Source organism: Oncorhynchus keta, chromosome 4, assembly GCF_023373465.1.
Source record: "Oncorhynchus keta strain PuntledgeMale-10-30-2019 chromosome 4, Oket_V2, whole genome shotgun sequence".
NCBI lineage: Eukaryota > Metazoa > Chordata > Actinopteri > Salmoniformes > Salmonidae > Oncorhynchus > Oncorhynchus keta.
In genome coordinates, this window is record NC_068424.1 from 51,882,221 (window position 1) to 51,905,059 (window position 22,839).

The following is a 22,839-nucleotide window of genomic DNA, read 5'->3' on the forward strand; positions in this document are numbered from 1 at the left end:
TTCACATTGTCCTGTTGAAGTTGGGATGAAGAAATCGGGTCTAGAGTGCTCAACTCTGGACCTCAAAGCCAGAACCACTGCATTTCTTTCATTGTTCCTCTCTAATCAGGGACTGATTTAGACCTGGGAAACCAGGTGAGTGCAATTAATTATCATGTAGAACAGAACCAGCAGGATCCGGACCTCACAGGGTAAGAGTTTAATACCCCTGGTCTACAGGATCAAGGGAGGTTGTCTTACTTTACTTTTCTATCACTACTGTATTAAGTACCCCTCCAATCTAATGGAGTACCACTTTGGGTTGTGTAAATTGTATTATCCTTTGCGAAAGCCTCATATTAATGTCAAAGATCATACACAATCAATTGAGGGGAGTTTAGACAGTAAGTAACCATGTGGAGAGGTGGAGATGGGTGAATGGGCCTTTCCTTCCATGTCCTCCAGAGGGCAGACTGACACACTATGAGAGATGAGCTATGAGTGTGTAGTAGTGTACAACGGGTCTAACCATTTTGGATTCATTTATGTCTTGGTTCAATCTCTGTCACATCTCAGCTAAATTGTCTCTTTCAATAAAACCAGACCCTTATTATATATTTCCAATTTTCCTTATCCCAGCATGAGACGAAGAAGTGTGGTCCAATATTCATCCACAAACACGATTGAAATGCTTTTAAAGTATCACACATTGAGTGTTGAAGTCAATTTCTTGTACATTCTATCACATTACTTGTGGGAAAAGAGATGGATTGATTTTGCTATGGTCCTGCAGCATCTAACCAAGAATGTTGGTCTCAGTTGAACTGAAATGCTTGCATTTGAGGTATTCAATGATTGAAAGTGAAGGGACTAACTGTTTCTGCTGGTGTCTAAGTATGGCTACACAACAGCTGTTTCTCAACATCCTCTGCAGGTGCCAGCAACCACCCATAACTCATCCTTATGTTTTCATTAGGTTGCAGTAATGATAAGAAACAAGGGTATGTATAAGCTTTTTATTGATCAATATAGATACTAACATAACTGTTGATAACCAACCATTTCATCCCTTATATCTTTCACTGAGCTGAAATTGAGGCCTTGACCCTTGCTGGAAAACCAGGGATGATTTGAAGCCGTCCTCTGCGACTCCACCGTCCTGATTTACATTCCTCCTAAAGCTCTCGTGGCGACACGCCTGGCCCACTTCCCCCTCCAGATGACTGATACCCCCCCAGCCACAAGACAGCCAGAGGCCAGGGTACCAAAAGTAAAGCAAGGCCCATTGAGAGGCACTAGGCCCCAGAGCCTGTGGAAACAGCCATGGAGAAATATACTTGTTTTTTTAAGTAATGTACTTTAAAAGCCATTCAATACAATCTGAGAAGCTTTAAGTGCTTTGTAAATATTATGTATAAAATACAAAAGACATTGAGGTTTTAGAACATTATGAAACCCAGGAATGAGCCATTACACAGGATAAAATGCCTACATTTCTCAAATATTAAACTATACTGAGGGCTTCCATCACATTCACAGGGTTTAATGAAAGGCCTGTAGTGTTTTACGACACCTTGAAAAGAACAGTGGAAGTCAATCTAAAGCTCCAACTAAGGCCAGCCACTCTGATCTCCTCCTGGCTCTTCCTGTGAACATTTGAACTAAATAACAATGAACAGATCATCCCTCCACTTAGTCATTGAAAAGAAAATGAGGTGTGAGCTTTAAGAAAAAAACAATCATATTTGGTTGTGGCAATTAAGGCAAGTGTTTGAACTTTTGTCCTTCAACATGTACAAGGCACCCACAGTAATCAAATACATTTTTGTGCATTGCCTCATACCGAATGTAAGAGATTTTTACAGTGCAGTTGTATAGGAAATAAATCATTCATAAATACCAGAAGCCACTATAATAACATCATTGTATATATATATATATATATATGGATAAAACACAGTATCTGTTAAAATCTAAATGTACAAAAATAAAAAAGGCAGGTGTTGGAGAGGATGGGTACATGTGACTTAGTCAACTGTCCCCCTTTCCTAATTGATTGGGTATATTAAATAAATCTTAATTAACTGTGGAATTATGAGGATATGTTTCATAGCCTAAAATATGCCACCCCTCCATGGAATTTGAAATCTACAAATATATCCCAGCATTGAATAATTAAAATCACCATTAACATATGGGAGGGGGGCAAATGGGTATTGTGCACAAGTAAGCAAAACCTGCTAAAAACAAATGTTTAAAGTGTTCAAGACAAGGTAAAAACAATAATTCCAAAACAGTAAAGATCCTTCCAGTTTACATTTAAAGATGGAATCCGCAGTAGGGGGAAACAGCGCCACTGGCCACCCTACCACCGCTGTTATTGTTGCCAAACTGAGGCACGTTGCACAGCATGTAAAAAAATATTGCAGTACATACATATTGTGTGATTCTATCGAGCATGTAATGATGTACCAGGGGGGGAAAAAAAGTGTTTGTTTTCAGAAACTTCTTAGTTGTAATATCGCAGATAAACCGACCTCTGTGTGTATATTTGGTACACCCATCTAGTACCAGGTCGGATCCCCCTTTGCCTCCAGAACAGCCTGAATTCTTTGGGTATTCTACAAGGTGTTGGAAAAATTCCACAGGGATGTTGGTACATGCTGACGCGATGGAATCATGCAGTTGCTGCAGATTGGACGGAGGTACATGCATGCTGCGAACAGGCCATTCCATCTAATCCCAGAGATGATCTATTGGGTTGAGGTCTGTGGGGACTGTGCAGGCCATTCAAGTAAACTGAACTCGCTGTCATGTTGGAGTCTGTGGATAGACGAGTTGTGCATTCCGAGATGCTGTTCTGCGGCATTATTTTTGTCTGTTTGTGGCCCGCCTGTTAGCTTGCACGATTCTTGCCATTATCCTTCGACCTCTCATCAACGAGCTGTTTTCTCCCACAGGACTGCCGCTGATTGGATGTTTTTTGTTTGTCGCACCATTCTTGGTAAACCCTAGACATCGTCATGCGTGAAAAGCCCTGGAGGGCGGCCTTTTCTGAGATACTGGATCTGGCGTGCCTGGCACCAACGATCATATCACGCTCAAATGTCACTATTTTTGCCCATTCTAACGTTCAATCGAACAGTAACTGAATGTCTCAAAATCTGTTTGCCTGCTTTATATAGCACACCACAGCTACATGACTCACTGTCTGTAGGAGGGATCAATTTGTGAACGGGGTGTACCTAATAAACTGTCCAGTGAATGTGATATATATATAAACAGATGTGGCTGTTTCCACCATTAAGGGTTCCAATTTTTGATTGTCAATTCATCCTGCACCCTGATAAGCCCGATTTGTTCAGCCAGAGAATCAACTGCCCTTTTGAGTAACAACAAAAACAACAACCACAGCAGTGAAACAACTAAAATGTGGAATTCAGTCACACTAGTCAGCTAAGTTAATGTGCAAATTAAACTAGATTACAATCCACATCAGAAGAGATTACCTAGTGAAATTAATCAATCGGAAAAGTAACCATCTTTCCAAGAATGTCACCAATGAGATTCTAGGGTGGTATGTGCAGAGACAAGAGGCTCAGTGGAGACAGGAGCTGAGGAAGGCAGGGTGTGCGTCTGTATCTTCGTGTGCATACACATGCGTGTCTACACCAGGCTCCCCGGCCAGGACACCACAGTCAGTGTGACTTTATTCTTCTGCAGCTTGAGCATGGGGATGAGGGACGAGTTGTTCATGCCCACCGTGGTGGCTCCGTTCACAGCTACAATCTCATCACCACACCTAGAGACAACACAGAGGGACAATCAGTAAACATGGGGCACAGAGATGGGCACAAGAAATGCAACACAATGACCTACCCGCCACAATAATCAGTCTCCTAACAGCTGTGCATTAATTTCTAAATATGATGGACTTCTACAGGAGAATCACATCTAAATGAGCACTGGATACCAGGCTGGCTCCATCTCTGCTCTCAGTTGAATTAAAATGGTGAAACCAGGTATTTCTGTTCAATCCTGTCCTTGGGGAGGCAAGCCTGCACAAAAGGGAGTACATGCCTTATCAAAGAACAGGGCAGGCTTACCAAAACATAACTCCTTTCTCACTGCTCCTAAACTCCGTCACCCACCCAAATAGTAACAACATGTTTTTCCTCACTGAAGTTTATTATAAGAAACGAGCACTGGCCGTGTGAAGCAACTCACTTGAGGCGTCCGTCGAGGTAGGCGGGTGTACCAGGCACAATGGTCTTGATGAAGAACGGCTGCTGTCCGTGACTCTCCTCGAAGCCGCCCACAATGCTGAAGCCCCAGCTCTCCTGATTGGTCTTCAGCAACACGATGTCACGGCACCAGTGCATGTGACTAAGGAGGAGAGGAAGTGACGCTCAAAAAAAACAGAGTCCGTGTGATTTCATAAGCGCAGAATTAAGACCGTGTTTTAAATGGCCACCTGAAACAAGTTGGGGCGGCAGCGTAGCCTAGTGGTTAGAGCGTTGGACTAGTAACCGGAAGGTTGCGAGTTCAAACCCCCGAGCTGACAAGGTACAAATCTGTCGTTCTGCCCCTGAACAGGCAGTTAACCCACTGTTCCCAGGCCGTCATTGAAAATAAGAATATGTTCTTAACTGACTTGCCTGGTTAAATAAAGGTAAAATAAAATAAAAAAATAGGGTACTTTTCCGACGCAACAGACTGCCCAAGCATTATCACACTGTTCAGACTAATATTGCTTGCTGGTATTGTCCAACTACTGAAGTGTTGAGTACAAGCTGTACTCATGACACAGATTGGATTTGAAGAAATGCAAAGTTGAGGTCATGCAAACTTGAGGTAAGTTATTTTCCAACCAATGGTTAGTGTGTGTGCTTACCCGGGAAGCCCCAGCCAGCGGGTCCACAACGGGGCCCAGTTGACGTCATCCTCCCTTGGATTTTCCACAGACTCCATGGCCTCCTTGGCAGCCTCCCCCTCATCCTCTGGGTCTTCTGAGATGGTCTGGATGACCCTGAGGACCACCTGGGCCTGAGCCGTCTGGGCCTTCAGCACCGACACCGCCTCATTGTAAGTCAGCTGGGTCAGATCGACGCCGTTGATGCTCAGCAAGACATCCCCTGGGCAACAGAAATCAGAAACATGTCAAGAAAATGTAGCCTCTGCATGCAAAGCTGGCCTTGACATTTAACGGGAAGACCTTTTGATGTAAGAGGTATGCATATTGTCTACCCCTTCACTAACAGAATTATCCCCTTAAGAATTTAAATCTGAACATTAGCCATGCTACGTGGGGTCAATGTATGGAATGAAAACTGTCATGTCCTATCAAAACCATGACTGATAATCGTCACTGGATTGGTGGTTATATGAAAGCATATGGTGCATTCAGAAAGTATTCAGACCCCTTGACTTTTTCCACATTTTTACATTACAGCCTTAGTTTAAACTTAACTTGTATTGTATTGTATTTTTTTTCCCTCAAACTATACACAACCCCATAATGACAAAGCAAAAACAGGTTTTTAGAAATTTTCGCAAATGTATAAAAACTTAAAAATAAACTGAAAATATCACATTTATTCAGACCCTTTAGTCAGTACTTTGGCAGCGATTACAGCCTAGAGTTATCTTGGGTATGATGCTACAAGCTTGGCACACCTTTATTTGGGGAGTTTCTCCCATTCTTTTCTGCAGATTCTCTCAAGCTCTGTCAGGATGGATGGGGAGTGTCGCTGCACAGCCATTTTCAGGTCTCTCCAGAGATGTTCAAGTTAAGTCCGGACTCTAGCTGGGCCACTCAACGACTTGTCCCGAAGCCATTCCTGTGTTGTCTTGGCTGTGTGCTTAGGGTCGTTGTCCTGTTGCAAGGTGAAGCTTCACTCCAGTCTGATGTCCTGAGCACTCTTGAGCAGGTTTTTATTAAGGATCTCTGTGTACTTTGCTCTGTTTATCATTCCCCTCGATCCTGACTAGTCTCCCAGTCCTGCCGCTGAAAATCATCCCCACAGCATGATGCTGCCACCACCATGCTTCATCTTAGGAATGGTGCCAGGTTTCCTCCAAAGAGTTCAATCTTGGTTTCATCAGACTAGAGAATCTTGCTTCTCATGGTCTGAGAGTCCTTTAGGTTTCTATTGGCAAACTCCAAGCGGGCTGTCATGTGCCTTTTACTGAGGAGTGGCTTCCGTTTGGCCACTCTACCATAAAAGGTCTGATTGTTGGAGTGCTACAGAGATGGTTATCCTTCTGGAAGGTTCTCCCATCTCCACAGAGGAGCTCTGGAGCTCTGTCAGTGACCATCGGGTTCTTGGTCACTTCCGGGCAGCCAGCTCTAGGAGTCTTGGTGGTTCCAAACTTCTTCAATTTAAGAATGATGGTGGCCACTGTGTTCTTGGGGACCTTAAATGCTGCAGAAATGTTTTGGTACACTTCCCTAGATCTGTGCCGACACAATCCTGTCTCTGAGCTCCATAGACAATTCCTTCGACCTCATGGCTTGGTGTTTGGTCTGACATGCACTGTCAACTGTGGGACCTTAAATAGACAGATGTGTGCCTTTCCAAATCATGTCCAATCAATTGAATTTACCACAGGTGGACTCCAATCAAGTTGTAGAAACATCAAGGATGATCAATGGAAACAGGAAAGGGAAATACCTAGTCAGTTGTCCAACAATGTATTCAACTGAAATGTGTCTGCTGCATTTAACCCAACGCCTCTGAATCAGAGAGGTGCCAGGGGCTACCTTAAAAATCGACATCCACATTTTTGGCGCCCGGGGAAGTTTGGTTAACTGCCTTGGTCAGGGGCAGAACGACAGATTTTTACCTTGACAGCTTGGGGATTCGATCCAGCAACCTGGGTTACTGGCCCAAAACTCTAACCACTAGGCTACCTGCCACCAATGCACCGGAGCTCAATTTCAAGTCTCATAGTGAAGGGTCATAATGCTTTTGTAAATTAGGTACTTCTGTTTTTTTATTTTTAATACATTTACAAACATCTCTAAAAACCTGTTTTCGCTTTGTCATTATTGGGTATTGTGTGTAGATTGATGAGAAACAAGTTAAGGGGTCTGAATACTTTCAGAATGCACTATATATCTCAAGTGTACCTTTTTTGATAGTGCCGTCTCGGTGCAGGCAGCCGACAGGCTGTACACTGGTGATGTAGACGGGCAGTCGGCTGCGGCAGTCCCTCCCCCCAGCGATGGTGATGCCCAGGGAGAGTCTTGGCTCCTTCTTCAGACTCACCATCTTCTCCTGACTGCAGAAGCCCCCTGGTGGATCCTGGGAAACACCAGGAAGAACCCTTCATTTGCTTTACATTGATGAGGAGCATGCAGTAGGCTATTTAGATTTGCTTCCTGTTCTTAAGATCAAAACATAAGAATTATTTCTGGTCATCATAGAAAAGACTGGCGTCAAAGAAAAGTAGCACAATATGCCTGACTCGACATTCCTTCTGGGGTGTGCTGCTCATCATCTGCCCCTCTCCATTTCCTAGAACTGAGAAGGATCTTTTGACTTCATTGATTCCTTGTGAAACCGCTTGTCCAAAACAATGTAAGCAGCAACATCTCAGATGCAGCTGTGGACTCAAGAGGTGTGTAAGGATCGACACTCGGCTCCCGAGTGCACGTGTCGACATCCACAGCTCCTGCCAGCGTCCTTGTTGCTCTCTCTCTGGAGTCTGTTAACCTTCAGAGGGGGCTGGGGAGGAGAGACCTCCCTCTTCCTCCCCCCAGCAGGGAACCCTTCACCCCCAGCAACACTCAAAGCCTGGCTTCTGCAGGTGAAAGCTAACCATCAGCAGCTTTGATCCTCTACCACCCAAAGCAACAAACAAATAGAACATGGTGAGGCAGCACTCTGGACCTTTTGATCAGGAGTGAGCAGGCCCCAGAGAAGGGCTTTTGTCCCTGGACCAGGGACACAGGTGTCAGTCTGCTCCCAAGGCCCCTTTCACCACTGCCTGAGTGAGGAGGGCTTCTGTGGACGTGCTAGGAAGCCTGTACTGGTGACAGAGGGCTGAGGTGTGACTGATCGACCTTGGTGCCATGATCACATTATGTAAACATGAGAAGCTTGTAGGATCATGTGTGTACACACCAACATACAGCAGTTTTTAGTACAGTGATTTGTAAGTTCTAAACATCCGGAGAGAAGATTGTTTACCTTCATGTAGGTGGAGGGGCGTCTGAAGTACTGGGGTTCTGGAGCCCTCCTAGCCACTCGGCCCTGCCCCTCTCCCCCACTGCCCCCCTCCTCCTGGGCCTCCGGCTGCCTCATGACCACAAAGTTCACCCGCACCTCACTGGCCTGCAGACACACACAGTTCAGGCCTCAGATTCATTACACAGCCAGAAAACATATCCTGGGAACCTCTGCTAACATGAAAGTCAATGTTTCCGTAAGAGATCATAATAAATCCTATTTCCATAATGTCTCGTGCTTTGGTATCCATGAAATAGCTGTGCTATAACTTGTCTACTACAGAAGACCTACCTGTATGATCTGTGCTGCGTTCTCTGGGGTGCCGTGTCTCAGGTCCTGCCCGTTGATGGCCATCACCTTGTCATTGTTGCATAATTTCCCGTCCTTGGCCGCCAGCCCCCCTGCCAACAGGTCCAAAATGAAGACCCCTGTCTCGTCCGACTTGCGGATCAGCTTGATGCCCAGCGGCTCCGAGCGATCCCTCTTTACCAGCGTCACCTGGATCACCGTACCCTGGTTGTGGGCGGTGCCGTGGGGACTGTGAGAGGGAGGGGAGGCGGTGGCCATGATGGTGGAGGAGGGAGTGTGGTGCTCGAGGCCAGGGCGTTGCAGGTGACGGGGGTTGAAGCCCTTCTCCTGCATGACGATGAGTCTGAGCAGAGGGCATGGCCGCCGCAGCACGGAGATGGCCCGGCCGTGTGGGATAGACGCCAGGCTGACGTCATTCACCTAGACACAACACCACATGGTCAGCAACACGGACACTGATACAGCATCCCTCTGGAACACTGCAGATGGACTAAATATACATAGAGTATCGACAGCTGAGTGAAGTGACTGGTCCCTGCGCTGATGGAGAGCCAAATTAAAATGCTTTCTGCTGATCACGGTAGAATTATGTAGAACAATACATCCTAGGATAGAGGTGCAACTAGTTACTTTAAACTGGTATTGTTTGTATGGTGTAAAACATTGTTTCAGGTTGGCCTTATGTCATTCAAAACTATTGACATCACCGTTTTTAACAATAAGAAAATCAATAGATGTAGACACACCACTTTAAAAATACTAAGAGCTGTGCCTCCATCTTTACAGCCAAAAACCACAGCTACCTCGACTCATATTGCTCGAGACATTGCATCAACCTTTGGTTGAGAAAGTGTACGAAATTATTGGACCCATTTTTGACCAATTCCAGCTTTACAAACCTCATCCGAGAGAAGCCCTTCTTAAAAATCAATACATCGACTCAGGGGGAAGCGAGGGATTCAATTTCAACAAATTAAGAACGCAATCTCCGCTCTGTCACACATCTCTCTTTACAGCCAATAGCTGTCCACAAAGGACCCCAAAAAGTGAGCGGTTATATTACTGCTACCAAGGCAGCTAGTAGGGGTGAGATAAAAAAAAAATTCTAAATTTGTGATTGGTCAGCCCAGAGGAAGAGATGGGCTCAGGCATTGTCATGTACCCCTGCCAGATAGCCGGGGGGAGGAGAAATCTGAGGAAGAGAGAGGGAGCAGGCTTCTGGGAAGAAAGGAAGCTGTATCTTTGTGAAACCCCCTTCAAAAGATATACCATCTCTGTACCCTAGTTCTACCCTCTGGGTGGAAACCAGATTTGAGTTTATTTAGATTTTTACAGGGACAGTGCACAGACCATCTAGTGAGTGGTCTTATGTGTTGAGACAACCTCACCACTAGCATGTAATCTTCCTTAGCCTATTTACATACAACCAGGACCACAGCCTAAATGTCACTAGACTACGTGTCATAATCAGCCCTTTCTGACCAAGAAAAATAAAACATTGAAGAAAACCAGACAGAGCCGGTCTGCAATCAGGTGAACTTTGTTCCTTTAGAAGATGGGTCTCGGCCTGAAACAGCAATAGCTCAACAGTGAGTTTCAAAACCCTGTTTCATGGGCCTGCATGGAGAACAGATCTCTGCCACGCATGTTACCATGAATCCAGAGACCCGTTCATCCTGAATATCTACTTCCCCACCAACAAATTCCCCCCCATTTACTGAGGATCATGGGAACCCAAAGGAATAGGGTTGTGTGGAATAATAGGTCAAAGCTTCTTATAAAGCACCATCTTCACAAAGTGCAGCGATTACCATTGTTAAGGTGGACATTTCAAAGTATACGGCTACGGCACTAAAGCTACATAAGATGATTGGAAGGAGGGGAGCGGCCTGAACATATTTTTCAGGTGACCTATCCCTCTATTATTTACAGTGAAGAACCCGTCTCACCTCCAGAATGTGGTCCCCCGGGGCCAGCCTACCATCGCGGGCCGCCAGTGAGTCACGGATAATCTCCTGGATGACTATGTTGCCCAGGGGCGTGTTCTTTCCTCCCACAATACGCAGGCCCAACTCCTGCTCCTCCCGATTCATCTCCACCACGTTGGCCTCGGCCACCAGGCTGGACCGCATGGAGGTCTCTGTGGGGGGAGAAGGGGGCAGACAAGGGCATGATGATTTGAGGTACACGTTTAAATAAACAGAGACAAACAACCTGACAAACGCATGCTTTCATTGTGTGTGCAATGCCAAAACACCCTGGGGTTCTGAATCAAGTAGGGCAAGTGGCAACCTATTCCCCAAGAATCACTCACAATGAGGTAATCATTTCTGCGATAATGATCGCCAGTGTTGCCAGGTAACTTTGTTTTGATGGACTTTGTTCCACAGTACTGGATTACAAATTCCCTGGAGGGGTTCTAAGTCTAGACCAGACAGAGGTTAGGTTGATACCAGAGGAGGCTGGTGGGGGGAGCGATAGGAGGACAGGCTCATTCTAATGGCTGGAATGGAATACATGGAACGGAGTCAAACACATGATTCCATATGTTTGATACCGTTCCATTGATTCCATTCCAGCCCTTACAATGAGCCCATCCTCCTATAGCTCCTCCCACCAGCCTCCTCTGCTAAATACACCTTCTGAAGGTTCAGACGAGAATTTGTGTCTGAAATCTGACTGTCTGAAATACTAAGCCCCTAACTAAATGATCAGCACTTGTCTTATCCAGGTCTGACAACTCTCTTGCCAGGGATGGCCACATCAAAGGGGCTTTGGGTTTTCCCTAAAGTCAACACAGCTGACAGACTGTTTCCTCTCCCTTCCTTTCCCCGGGTGCGTTCATAAAATCCTTACATATTCGTTGCCCCGATTGACACTGATATAGATTTGTCTATTCTTAGAAAGTATCCTATTTTTTTTCCAGTGGGAGCTCACTGCTATTCACTTAGACTGACAGACTATCATTATCATACAACAATAATCAGACTTCAGACATAGTGACGTTAGTGTGACGTCTATCTGGTTTGTGTTGTGGGCAAATCAGGAAGTGAGTGACGTGTGACATCTTACCGTCCTCGCTCTCTTCGAAGGCAGGGTTGATGAGGCCAGGCTCGGGCTGGGTGTCCCGGGTGGCAGTACGGGTATGTTTGGTATCAGCGCCTGACTCCCCCTCCCCCCTGTTCCCCTTTAGCTCATTCCAGGGGGGTCTCTTCCTCCTCTCTGCCTCCTCCCTCAGCCTTCTGAAAACAGGACATCTTAGAGAGGGAGGAGAGGGAGAAAGAGTGAGAGAGTTAAGTCAACATTCAACAATCCTCCTTTTAATTAAACCTCATGACATTCATCCAAAACTGTCCGTGAAGGTAACCTAAAATACCCTGAGTGAGCACACACCTCCTACATTTCTTTAGATACTGTGTGACCAGCAAAAAAAAGGCGTATGATCAATGTTCATTCATTTGTTTCAGTGAGGAGGAGGACAAGTCTAAAAAGCTAGAGGTGTGGGAAATGGGAATGAATAGATTTAGTGACTGGTGAGGGAGTCAGAGAGAGCGAGACTATGAGAAGAGGAGAACTATGCAGATGAGGAGCCTTTTTTTACTGCATTGCAGGGAGTCTGAGGGGGGGGGGGACAGGTCGAGTGTGATTAAGTCAGAGAGAGAGCTACTGCTGCTGGTCCTGCTGTCTGAACTTTGCCTCCGGTCTGTTTGCAGGATGACCAGTTATCATAACATAACCTTTACCCACTACTGACTGTGTCATAGCTGCTTGCTAACCACTAAGACGATAAGCACCACACCACACTGGCCAAGTGAGGAAAGGGAAGGCTCATCCACAAATTACAAAGATCTCGGGGATATGACATTTGAGACTGAACCTCTCCTTTGAGTCCAGGCACTATGTAATAAAAGCTTTGTCATGGGAGACTCTAAACCTGATTGACTTATGTTATGTGAATCCATGTTAAGTTAAGTTAAGTTAATTTTGAGTTAATGGGTCAAATGTTAATTCCTAAATTCAGACATGGGAAAATAAATAGACCAGCCAAATATAAACTACAGTAAACAGACAGGTACTATTTTGGCTTACTTACTCTGGTTGCAAAGCAGACAGTTTAAACTCAACTCTTAACTAAATACCTTTCCCCATCTCAAACTGCCTCTTCCCCAGCCCATGCCAATCATCACCCCTCCGCGGTGCCCCAGCCATAACCCTATTCACCTGTTGTGCAAGTGAGGCTGCAGCTCACAGCGCTGCATCTGCTGCTGGCACTCAGCTTGGTGTGGACAGAGCACGGTCAGCTTGTCCAGCAGGTTCCTGACCAGCAGGCTGGAGGGGCGGCAATGGTACAGCTGCAGCTGCTGGCGGTCCACGGGACAAAAGTCCTGCTCCTTCAAGAAGCTGCTGAGGCACTGGAAGCAGTAGGTGTGTCCGCACGGCGTGTCCATGGGCTGCAGCAGGGGCTGCAGACAGATGTGGCACACCAGCTCGTCATCTACCTCATCCTGGTACTCAAACAGGTGGTTCTCCTGGCCTCCCTCGTGCTGCTGGCCACACTCCTTGCACATCTTTGCCCATGTTAGGCCAGCACTGCTGCTGCTACTGGGGACCACAGGCTCCGTCATGGCCACAGGCTGGAGTACCTAGCTAGCAAGTCCAACTTCCAATGTTCCACTGCCCTACTTCCTCTGTGCCCTCGTTTCCCTGAAAGGATATGCTTAGTTTATTTCATAAGGGGGGCAAACATCCCAAAGTGAAGGTGAAGTTGAAACCCTGATCCACCGCGTGTCATCTCCTCCTCACGTCTTCATCCTAGATTTCTGTTTAGGGAAGCACAAAAAGAGGTCTGCCGTTAGAGTTGGGATTTTCCTACCCATATTGACTGGCTCAACAGGAAATGACACAGAGCAGCAACAATATGGAGGCTGGAGCAGCTGTTTCCTCTCAGCCAGTTTCCTGAGAGACTAAAGGAATTCTCCTTTCGGCTACATGTCACTGTGCGCTTCATTAAAATAGCGGGGGGGGGGGGCGAGAAAGGACTAAAAGTCAAAAAACGTGCTAGAATGAAAACTGAATGAACTGGGCAGAAATTGAATCCTCTAATGACCCCCTTAGCTGTCTCTATCCCTCTGTGAGGCTTCTAATCTCTCCACTAATTCCCTGTCTTTAGGTGAGGCTGATTAAAAATGCATTCTTCGCTTTTAGAAACTTACTCTACACATGTGCAAAGAAAAGAAGCCGATGTGTAAGCTTCAATCAACACTTGTCAAATGTATCGTTTAACCAGCGAATTGCAGCACAAACAAACAAGCATACGAGTGTGGTGTGAATATCTCAAAGTACACTGAATAGGAGTACCTAACCAACAATACTGACGCAAATACTGAGCTGTTGCGTGCCACCTTTTAAAAACCCACCCAACAGCATTATGTACACAGACCAGCTTCCCTGCATTCCCAGCACTCCTCTCTGACCCCGTCGAGAGGTCAGCAAGGCAAAAGAGCAGACTGATTCTGTAGCTTGTTCGTCATTAGCTTGTTGCACCTACCTTAGAAGCTGATATCAGCGTTGCCAAGGGCCCCGGCCGGTCGGCAGCCACCGCATGCAAACAAGAAACTCAGACCCAACAGCTGTGCTGGCTGCCTGCAGCCTGACTGAAACCAGACCTCTACATCCCCGGCACACAGTCAGAGGTTCTGTGTGTGTGCCCAGCACTGCACCAGCTGTGTGGCAAACTGAGGGGGAGTGGTGTGACTAGACTGAGGGAGGGGATGTAGAGGTGGAGGGAGGGGGGACTCAGACTGCTGATGTTTCACTTGCGCAGGCAAAACACTGAGGCCAAACCCAAGGCTGAGGAATTACACCAAGGCTGTAGTGTACACATACATGGAGGTCAAACAGGACGGCCCACTGTCTCACAGCCTTTCTCGTTACTCAAGTGATCCTTCGTCTTGTAATGGATAAGCGTCACGGATCCTGTGGCAAAGCAGAGGAAGCATAACCAAGGTTCTGCCCGACTTCTTTGGGAATTCACATAACCAGACTCAATGACTCCAAAAATACTCAATCTGACCTGAGATTACTTCAGAAGATGGATGATGAAGTCAAGTGTGTCCCATAATTGGAATTCTGTGTAAAATAAAACAAACGCCACCCACTTGACTGGAGTAGACGGAATGCCTCCTTATCAACACATGCATGTTTAGACTTGCCTGGGCGAAACAGAGATTAGCCTAAATACAATTCCTCCTAATCTTTGGTATGCATATTTGCCATAGCATAAAAAGCACACAGTCTATAAATGTTTAATAGGAGAGAGCTGGACAGAGAATGTAGCTTAGAGATAGGGAATGAAAGGGTCTATCGAGTTTCTTTGGGGATGTAGCATGGCTGGTTATTAGAGGCCGTGGGCTGCTGATGAGCCAGGCAGGCAGGGACCCTGAATGATTGTCCTTTTAGGAGATGAGCAGTTGAACATACTTAATATAGTTATCCTCTGAAAGAAGGTACCTTCTTTCAGAGGATAACTTTATTAAGTATGTTCAACTACTCATCTTCTAAAAGGACACGTTCTCATGTATAACCCATTTAAATGTTCCATTGAACTTCAATGTTTAAATCATATTAATCAATGTTAAATATCATAATGAAAAATACATTAAAACATATTTTAAAATCAATGGTTTCTAATGCCTGGAGGAAATAACTAGGGAGGAAACTGCTTGGGAAGAAATAACTCATGGTATGTGTCTTCAGTCAAATCGTTATCCCGGGCTAAACATGCTTTGACAGCAGTGGTATGCAGTGCTATACATTGTAATATTGGCAACGTTGCGTTGTTAAGTACTGAACATAACATCATGTGTAGTTCTGGTATAAGGTGTGCTCTGAAGATGACAAGGTGACCTTAACAGGGGGGGGAATACCTCAACATCAATGTGTAATCATGTGACATTCAAAGTTTTCTAGGCACAAGATTTAAGATTAGCCTCCCATGTACGGGTGCCATTGGAACAGTCACTCATAGCCAGATGAGCTTTTAAGTCAAACAGGACTGCCAGCTGTTCAGTCACTGTGGTTATGACAGACAATAACCTCCCCTCACCAATGTTTCCATTGTCTCCACAACAGAGGCGAGTCACATTTTCCGCACACCCTCGTAAAAGTGAACGTAGGTAAATCCATGAGGCAGACAGAAAAGAGAGACGTATTAGATCAGCTAAAAGGGGTGTGCGGAAATCCTGACTGATTTGACTGTCCGTTATGGTTGACTGAAAGTGAAAATACAGGGAACGCCCTGTATACTTGCCCCCTAAAGTTCACATTGCTTCATAATCTACCCACTCCCTTTCTACACCAGTATGATTGCTAGCCACCCTGAAGCCTTGAGCATGGTACCCATTGGTGCCAGTCTCCACTACAGAACCCCATCCAGGCTAAAAAGTTACAGGTTGTAATCCTCCCACTGTTCACCAGCAGACCACTGTCTGAAAAGCACACAACACACTGGGTTCCAGAAACACGACATCAACTTCTGACCAGGAATATCCATCCATGAATAGAGAGCTCCTTAGGTCTGCTACTCAATAGAGTGAATGAAAAAGAAAAGCATGAATTATCATCCATTACTCAAAAGGAACATACCTCTTCCAAACCAATTACCCCTATAGCCTACATCTGGTTTTATAAAGATGTGAAGATGGATGATTTGACAAACAACCTCTTGATTTAGGCTCTTAGGAACATGACACCAGTTTCCCATGGAGAGGAGCTCACAACTAACAATAAAACAGTCATTAGCCAATAGCCACTACCACCTCAAGATCAAATAGGACTGTCTGAACTTGACATGCACATCCCATGCAATATACAGTTTATTAGGTACACCCTGTTCACGAAAATGGTTTGTTCCTACAGACAGCGAGTCACGTGGCCGTGGCTTGCTATATAGGGCAGGCAGACAGGCATCGAGTCATTCAGTTACAGTTCGATTGAATTTTAGAATGGGCAAAAGTAGTGACCTAAGAGACTTTGAGTGTGGGTCGGTACTAGGCACGCTTGTTCCAGTATTTCAGAAATGGCCAGCCTCCTGGTGCGACAAACAAAAAACCTCCAGTCAGCGACAGTCCTGTTGGCGAAAACACCTCATTGATGGGAGGTCGAAAGAGAATAGCAAGAATCGTGCAAGTTAACAGGCGGGCCACAAACAGGCAAATAACGGCGCTGTATAACTGTGGTGTGCAGAACAGCATCTCGGAACGCACAACTTGTTGGTCCGTGTCATGGAAGGGCTATTGCAGCAGACGACCACACCAGGTTCCACTCCTATCAGCTAAAAACAAGAAGAAGCGGCTCCATTGGGCACGCAATCACCAACACTGGACAATTGAGGAGTGGAAAAATGTTGCCTGGTCTAACGAATCCCGGTTCCTGTTACGTCATGCTGATGGCAGAGCCAGGATTTGGCATAAGCAGCATGAGTCCATGACCACATCCTGCCTGGTGTCAACAGTACAGGCTGGTGGCATAATGTTGTGGGGAATGTTTTCCTTGCACACGTTTAGGTCTCTTGACACTAATTGAGTAACGTTTCAATGCCCGATGAATTCAGGCTGTTCTGGAGGCAAAGGGGGGTCTGACCTGGTACTAGATGGCTGTACCTAATAAACTGACCACTGAGCATATACTGGTTGTATGAGCAAATCTCCTGTTACCTCTCTATTCATATGCCTTAATTCAAATAATGTGCCATTGCAATACTCTATCATTTCAATATTCACTGTCAGTGACATAGCCTTAGTAGTATAGAATAAAACCTAGTCATTTACCAGAAAGTGCCCACTTCTAACACCTGACACACAGGCTTTAGCACTATTGTGTTACTGTAGGAGAGGCCATCGTTGAGGGCTGGTCTATTCCTTGGTCAGAAAACATAAATAATCCAATGTCCCCACTGACAGCTGATGTCAAGGTTAACAACCGAGCAAACTTCCCCCTTCATTCAAATGTGCGTTGCACACATGCGTGGTAAATCAATTAAGTGTCACTCCTATACATTTTATGCCATATTACCTTTTTTACTCATGTCACTGGAAAATAATGCTGAGCATTCCGCACTCTAAAAACAAACTACTTGACCATATTACGTTCTCACCTTCAACAACACAGCCTGAGATATGTTAGACTACCTTTAACATTTGTTGGAATGTGTTAGACTAGGCTATATATATATATATATATATATATATTCATTCACTTATGTTAATGATGGGCTGTATAAAATGTGTGAGAATACATTTAAAAAGTTTAACACCGTCATGTTCGATGAGAGAATAGAACGTACGAGAACATAGAGATAGCCGAAACCGAAACTCGTCTTCTACAATTTGTGAAGGGCTTTTTCCGGAATAACAAAACAAACACAGTCGTGAACTCGTGTTATGACTAAAGTAGCCTATAGTATCGAGAAACGATTAATATAATCGTATACATTACATGTCTGGGTGAATAATACAGCTCATTTGTCCGAGGGCACCGACTCAGTTGTTAGAAGTACAGGTAATATCCCTAATTTCGAACAACAAAACAAGTATCCTATGATCTGACGTCTCCACAGGAAGTCCATGCAGGTGATATTTAAATTAGGCAGGTTACTGTCCAACACCATACGTGAGTGACTCACTGCATAGATATTCTTTCATCCTTAAATATTGAACACCTTCCTGTACGTGTCATCATCTGCATTTCAAAATATTTTACAATGGGCAGTCCCTTCTTCACATAGTAGCAGCCTAGATTGTAGCCTATGAAGTAATAAACACATTTTGGCAAAGCTTCGATTTTAATTGGCAAAATTATCACGTAATGTTAAATTAAAAGTGATGACCATTTTGTGTTAAATTAAAAGTGAATACAATTTTTTTAGTAGCTAGTAGCCTACAATGTAATGATCAATTAAGTATGCGTTGAGGATGAATGATCAATTGAGGATGCTTAAAGACTCCAGAGTTTGTATGCATAACAGTTTTATGAGAGAAAATTGTAACTGTGCATTTCAATTGTAATAACATTATCAGTTTCTCTCAACTGGGTGAGAAAAATGACACACAATACAGTGTTTAAAAGCTATGTTTTCCCTTCAGTTTCTCCCTTCCCTGATTTATTGGTAAGATTCACATTGAATACAAAGGAGTTGTCTGAATGGTGCCCAATGAAGTAATAATACTTGCTTTGGGACCCTACCAGTTAAAAGGCTTTTGACACATGAACAGTGTTAGCTTCATACCCCCTGCAGGATGGAAGGGAAGTCTCTGTGTCATAAAACCTCTCTGTTAGGGCCTGTTCCCCTGTGATTTATAGGCCTGCTAAGCAAAAGCTACAGCCAAAGACATACATTTGTTGACATGTTGTGCTCAATGGATGTGTAACAACGCTTCTATCCAGAAAATGTGACAAAACTTAATTCACTTGTGTATTTCTGAACAGTTGTGTGATAACCTCACAGCCTTCTCAGAAAACATGTATAACTGTTATTAACTGTAACATAGACCAGTTTAAGTTTCTTACCACCAACAGATCCAATGGAAGAGATCTAGAGATCTAAATATTTAGAGATTGACGTTATACGGTACAATTGCAATATCCGGGAGCAGGAGGTATTCAATTGTGAGTCATTGTGTAGACCACTGGAATTGAACAGAGGCATGAGGAGCCCCTTCTTAAGACTGTCGCATTGCTTGAACCTAATGAGCTTTGATGAGTAAGAGTGACACCATGTGGTCAATTGTAGGATGACTAACACAAGTTAATGTGTTGCTGTTTCTCACTGAACCAAGTAAGGGTACCTCTTTAAATAATATTTAGAGAGGTACACTTATCTAAAGGATACATTTGGTGTATTTATCTGTCCTTTTGAAGGTGTTATACATTTTCACAAATTACTGCATGACTTCAAGGTGTTATGATGACTAAATGGCAATCTTATTTTGCTGTAATTAATTCATCTGTTTCGCTGCTATTAAAAAGCTATATGATGAACCACACTAGAACCCACGGCACAATTAATCTGGCATGGCAGCTGACGGGAAATGCTGGAAGTAAAAAGAAGGTGGCAAGGAGGGAAGAAAAAGAAAGAGACAAGATAAACACTAGCCTAACAATGCAACTGCATACTCTCTCTCCTCTCTCTCTCTCTCTCTCTCTCTCTCTCTCTCTCTCTCTCTCTCTCTCTCTCACAGAAAGGACCCACGGCCCTCTGTTTGAGGTAGGGGGCCCACAAACAAGAATGAAGCTGTTTGTCTTTCCTGAGAGCGGTAAAACATCCTCAACACAAACACTTTCTTGGCCGCACCGCCAGCGAGAGAGGAGAAGCTCACACCGTCAGGTAAGGCAGCTGCAATCTCACTCCACCAGGGCCTTTGATGTCTTTAGGACAAAGCTGATCATTAAGGCCCCTTACATCTTAATCCTTTTATGTGGAGCTTGGCTGTTATAAATTGATAGACCACGTCTGTGATGGGATACTGTATGTCTTTTAAACGGGTCAAATAGAGTACACAGAGCACAAGTCAATCTGGTTCTGTCAGTTACTGTTATATGGTGTTACATAAGGAGTTAAGGGAGATTTGCTGGCTGGCCTTAGTGGCCTATGAATTTGCCTTTAGATTAGGGCAGTAAAATGCGATGCTTTGTACTGTTATTTAATTTTCCTGTTAAATTTTTTTTATTCAGAAATGTACACTCCGAAGGAAAGAACATCATAGAAAGTGAGTGGTTACACATAGGAGGACGTCTGCACACACACACACACACACACACACACACACACACACACACACACACACACACACACACACACACACACACACACACACACACACACACACACACACACACACACACACACACACACACACACACACACAGGCACACACGCACACACACAGACAGAGACCTCGGCGCAGGTGCAGTGAATATCTCTCTATTGCTTAACTGTTGCTAGGGGGAAACTGAGGGCACATTAACTTCACATGCAGCCCCCTACCCCCGCTCCTCCTCCCCTACCCCTGGGCTAGACAGCAAGGCATCTGTTTCAGGCCACAGCTTGCACCTCCGACCCCAGGCTCTGTCTGGCCTCCACATGCAGGCCCTAAATCAGTGACCACAGAGAGACTACAGAGGTCACCTCCCCTCACCCCCCACATGGCCATATTGTGACATCCAAGTGTCGCTTCAACAGACTTGTGGTGTGTGGAGTCGGCTTCTGACCCGTGGGACAGAAATACTGCCTTCATTTCCTTTTTTCTTTAAAATGTTCAATGTCTGTATGTGTGTTTCTCCACCAGCTTTATGAAGACCTATAGAAAAGAAATGTAGTCAGTGTTCCTACAGAGAAGTTAACCTATACTGTGGAAAGTTGTGTGCATACCGTGTTAAGCATAGTCCTTTTGGTGCACAGAGCCCCTAAATAATTTGCTATTACAGTGTGTGCTACAGTGTGTTATGAGGAAGAGAGAGGGGGCGTGATGGGGGTCCTGTGGGGTCTGTTTGTGTACAGAGCCCCATGACAGCAACACAATTAGTCCCAACCAAATCATGAGAAAACAAAAATAACTAAAAACCAAAGAACTAGAATTCTATTTGGCACTAAACAGAATACACAGTGGGACAATACCTGACCACTGTGACTAACCCAAAATGAAGGAAAGCTTTGACTATGTACCAACTCAGTGAGCATAGCCTTGCTATTGAGAAAGGCTGCCATAGGCGGACCTGGCTCTCAAGAGAAGACAGGCTATGTGCACACTGCCCACAAAATGAGGTGGAATCTGAGCTGCACTTCCTAACCTCGTGCCAAATGTATGACCATATTAGAGACACGTTTCCCTGAGATTACACAGACTCACTAAGAATTTGAAAACAAATCCAATTTTGATAAACACCCATATCTATTCGGTAGAATACCTCAGTGTGCAATCACTGCAGCAAGATTTGTGACCTGTTGCCACAAGAAAATGACAACAAGTGAAGAACAAACACCATTGTAAATACAACCCATATTTATTTGTTTTATCTTTTCTACTTTAACTATTTTCACATCGCTACGAAACTGTCTATAGACATAATGTGACATTTAAAATATCTTTATTCTTTTGGAACTTGTGTGATTGTAATATTTACTGTTTACTTTTATTGTAAATTTCACTTTTGTTTATCCATTTCACTTGCTTTGGCAATGTAAACATATGTTTCCCGTGCCAATAAAGCCCCTTGCATTGACTTGAGAGAGAGAGTTCTGTAAAACCTCACTCTCCTTAACTTGACCAGTGACCCAGGAATATGCCCCATGTATTATTTGCTGTCCTCATAGCCCGATGAGGGGCCCTTAGAGTGCTTGTTTGTACCTGTCATGTCTCTCTGCTCGTCTGCCCAGCATGTCATTCTGTAGCCCCTCAGAGATTGTTATCAGTTCATTTTCCTCTCCTCCTCCCTGCTCAATGCAGACTCCCTCACAGCACTGTGTTGACCTTAACTGCCCACGCCGCTCCTGGTGGCACTTTGACCTTTTCCTCCTCTTATCAATATGAAGGGCTTGCCTGGATAAGGTAGGCAGTCCCTCATTTTTTCTTTTTCTTTCATAAGGATAGAATGAGGGTGCTGCTTTCTTTCTCTGCCCTCTCCCAGCCAAATAGACTCCTTCTCTGTATTTCATTGGACATTGAAGCTAAAACTTTTGACGTGGCTCTATACTCCAGCATTTTGGATTTAAGATCAAAGGTTTCATATGTTGTTGTTGTTGTTGATCCATTTGCAGTTTGTTTTGGCTGTGTTTCGGATGATGTTGTGTCTAATATAAATGAATGGTAAATAATGTCATAAGTGAGAAAGTTAGAGGAATAAATATCATACATTTCAAACATCTCATACATATCATACATTGTTTGGGGGGGGTATGATCTTTGTGCCTCTGTAACTTTCTCACTCATTCATTCATCATTCATAATTATCTGTAATCATGGTAGCGTCCCAGTGTCCAGGAATATATTATATTCTTATTTACAATAAAAGTGACACCAAAATGACACAATATATTATGTACCATACATTTTTATTGGACACAACATAATCCGAAACACAACCGAAACAAACTGCTAATGCATCCAACACAGTCACAAGCTTGATGTAGTCATTGCGTGATAAGAGTATGGGACCAAATACTAAACTTTTGGCTACTTTAATACATTATAAGTGGACTTGTACAAATACTTATGTCACCTTCAAATGGAAGGACTAGATACATAAAGTGCTTTCATTTCTA

General features: G+C 44.4%; 1 protein-coding gene and 1 long non-coding RNA gene across 5 annotated transcripts; one reads left to right on the plus strand and one right to left on the minus strand.

The window, feature by feature from the left end:
• Positions 1 to 981: 981 nt before the first annotated feature.
• Positions 982 to 18,218, minus strand: lnx2b (ligand of numb-protein X 2b). Of its 4 annotated transcripts, none has more exons than XM_035764282.2 (11): positions 18,018 to 18,218; positions 14,409 to 14,498; positions 12,744 to 13,342; positions 11,595 to 11,779; positions 10,472 to 10,662; positions 8,505 to 8,942; positions 8,175 to 8,318; positions 7,112 to 7,286; positions 4,874 to 5,114; positions 4,207 to 4,365; positions 982 to 3,781 (listed from the first exon to the last, which is right to left on the minus strand). In XM_035764282.2, the coding sequence occupies exons 3-11, from the start codon at positions 13,145 to 13,147 to the stop codon at positions 3,646 to 3,648; spliced, it is 2,073 nt and encodes a 690-aa protein (XP_035620175.1). In that variant the 5' UTR covers positions 13,148 to 13,342; positions 14,409 to 14,498; positions 18,018 to 18,218; the 3' UTR covers positions 982 to 3,645. The 4 variants fall into 4 exon arrangements, with proteins under 4 accessions (XP_035620175.1, XP_052365447.1, XP_035620162.1 ...); XM_052509487.1 differs by lacking the exon at positions 18,018 to 18,218 and adding an exon at positions 14,596 to 15,024; XM_035764269.2 differs by lacking the exon at positions 14,409 to 14,498.
• On the plus strand, positions 17,504 to 20,979 carry LOC127925054 (uncharacterized). Its single transcript, XR_008119598.1, has 3 exons — positions 17,504 to 18,080; positions 19,760 to 19,905; positions 20,253 to 20,979. It is a non-coding gene; the product is annotated as an uncharacterized LOC127925054 (long non-coding RNA).
• The last annotated feature ends 1,860 nt before the right edge of the window (positions 20,980 to 22,839 follow it).

What these genes read in the sequence shown, in the direction of transcription:
- lnx2b (XM_035764269.2), bottom strand. Translation starts at nt 13,147, where the DNA reads ATGACGGAGCCTGTGGTCCCCAGTAGCAGCAGCAGTGCTGGCCTAACA. An exon ending in CGGGGGACCACATTCTGGAG is followed by an intron (nt 8,943 to 10,471) that starts GTGAGACGGGTT and finishes TGTTGTGTCTAG; the next exon opens with GTGAATGACGTCAGCCTGGC. An exon ending in GCCCCTCCACCTACATGAAG is followed by an intron (nt 7,287 to 8,174) that starts GTAAACAATCTT and finishes GGTGTTTCCCAG; the next exon opens with GATCCACCAGGGGGCTTCTG.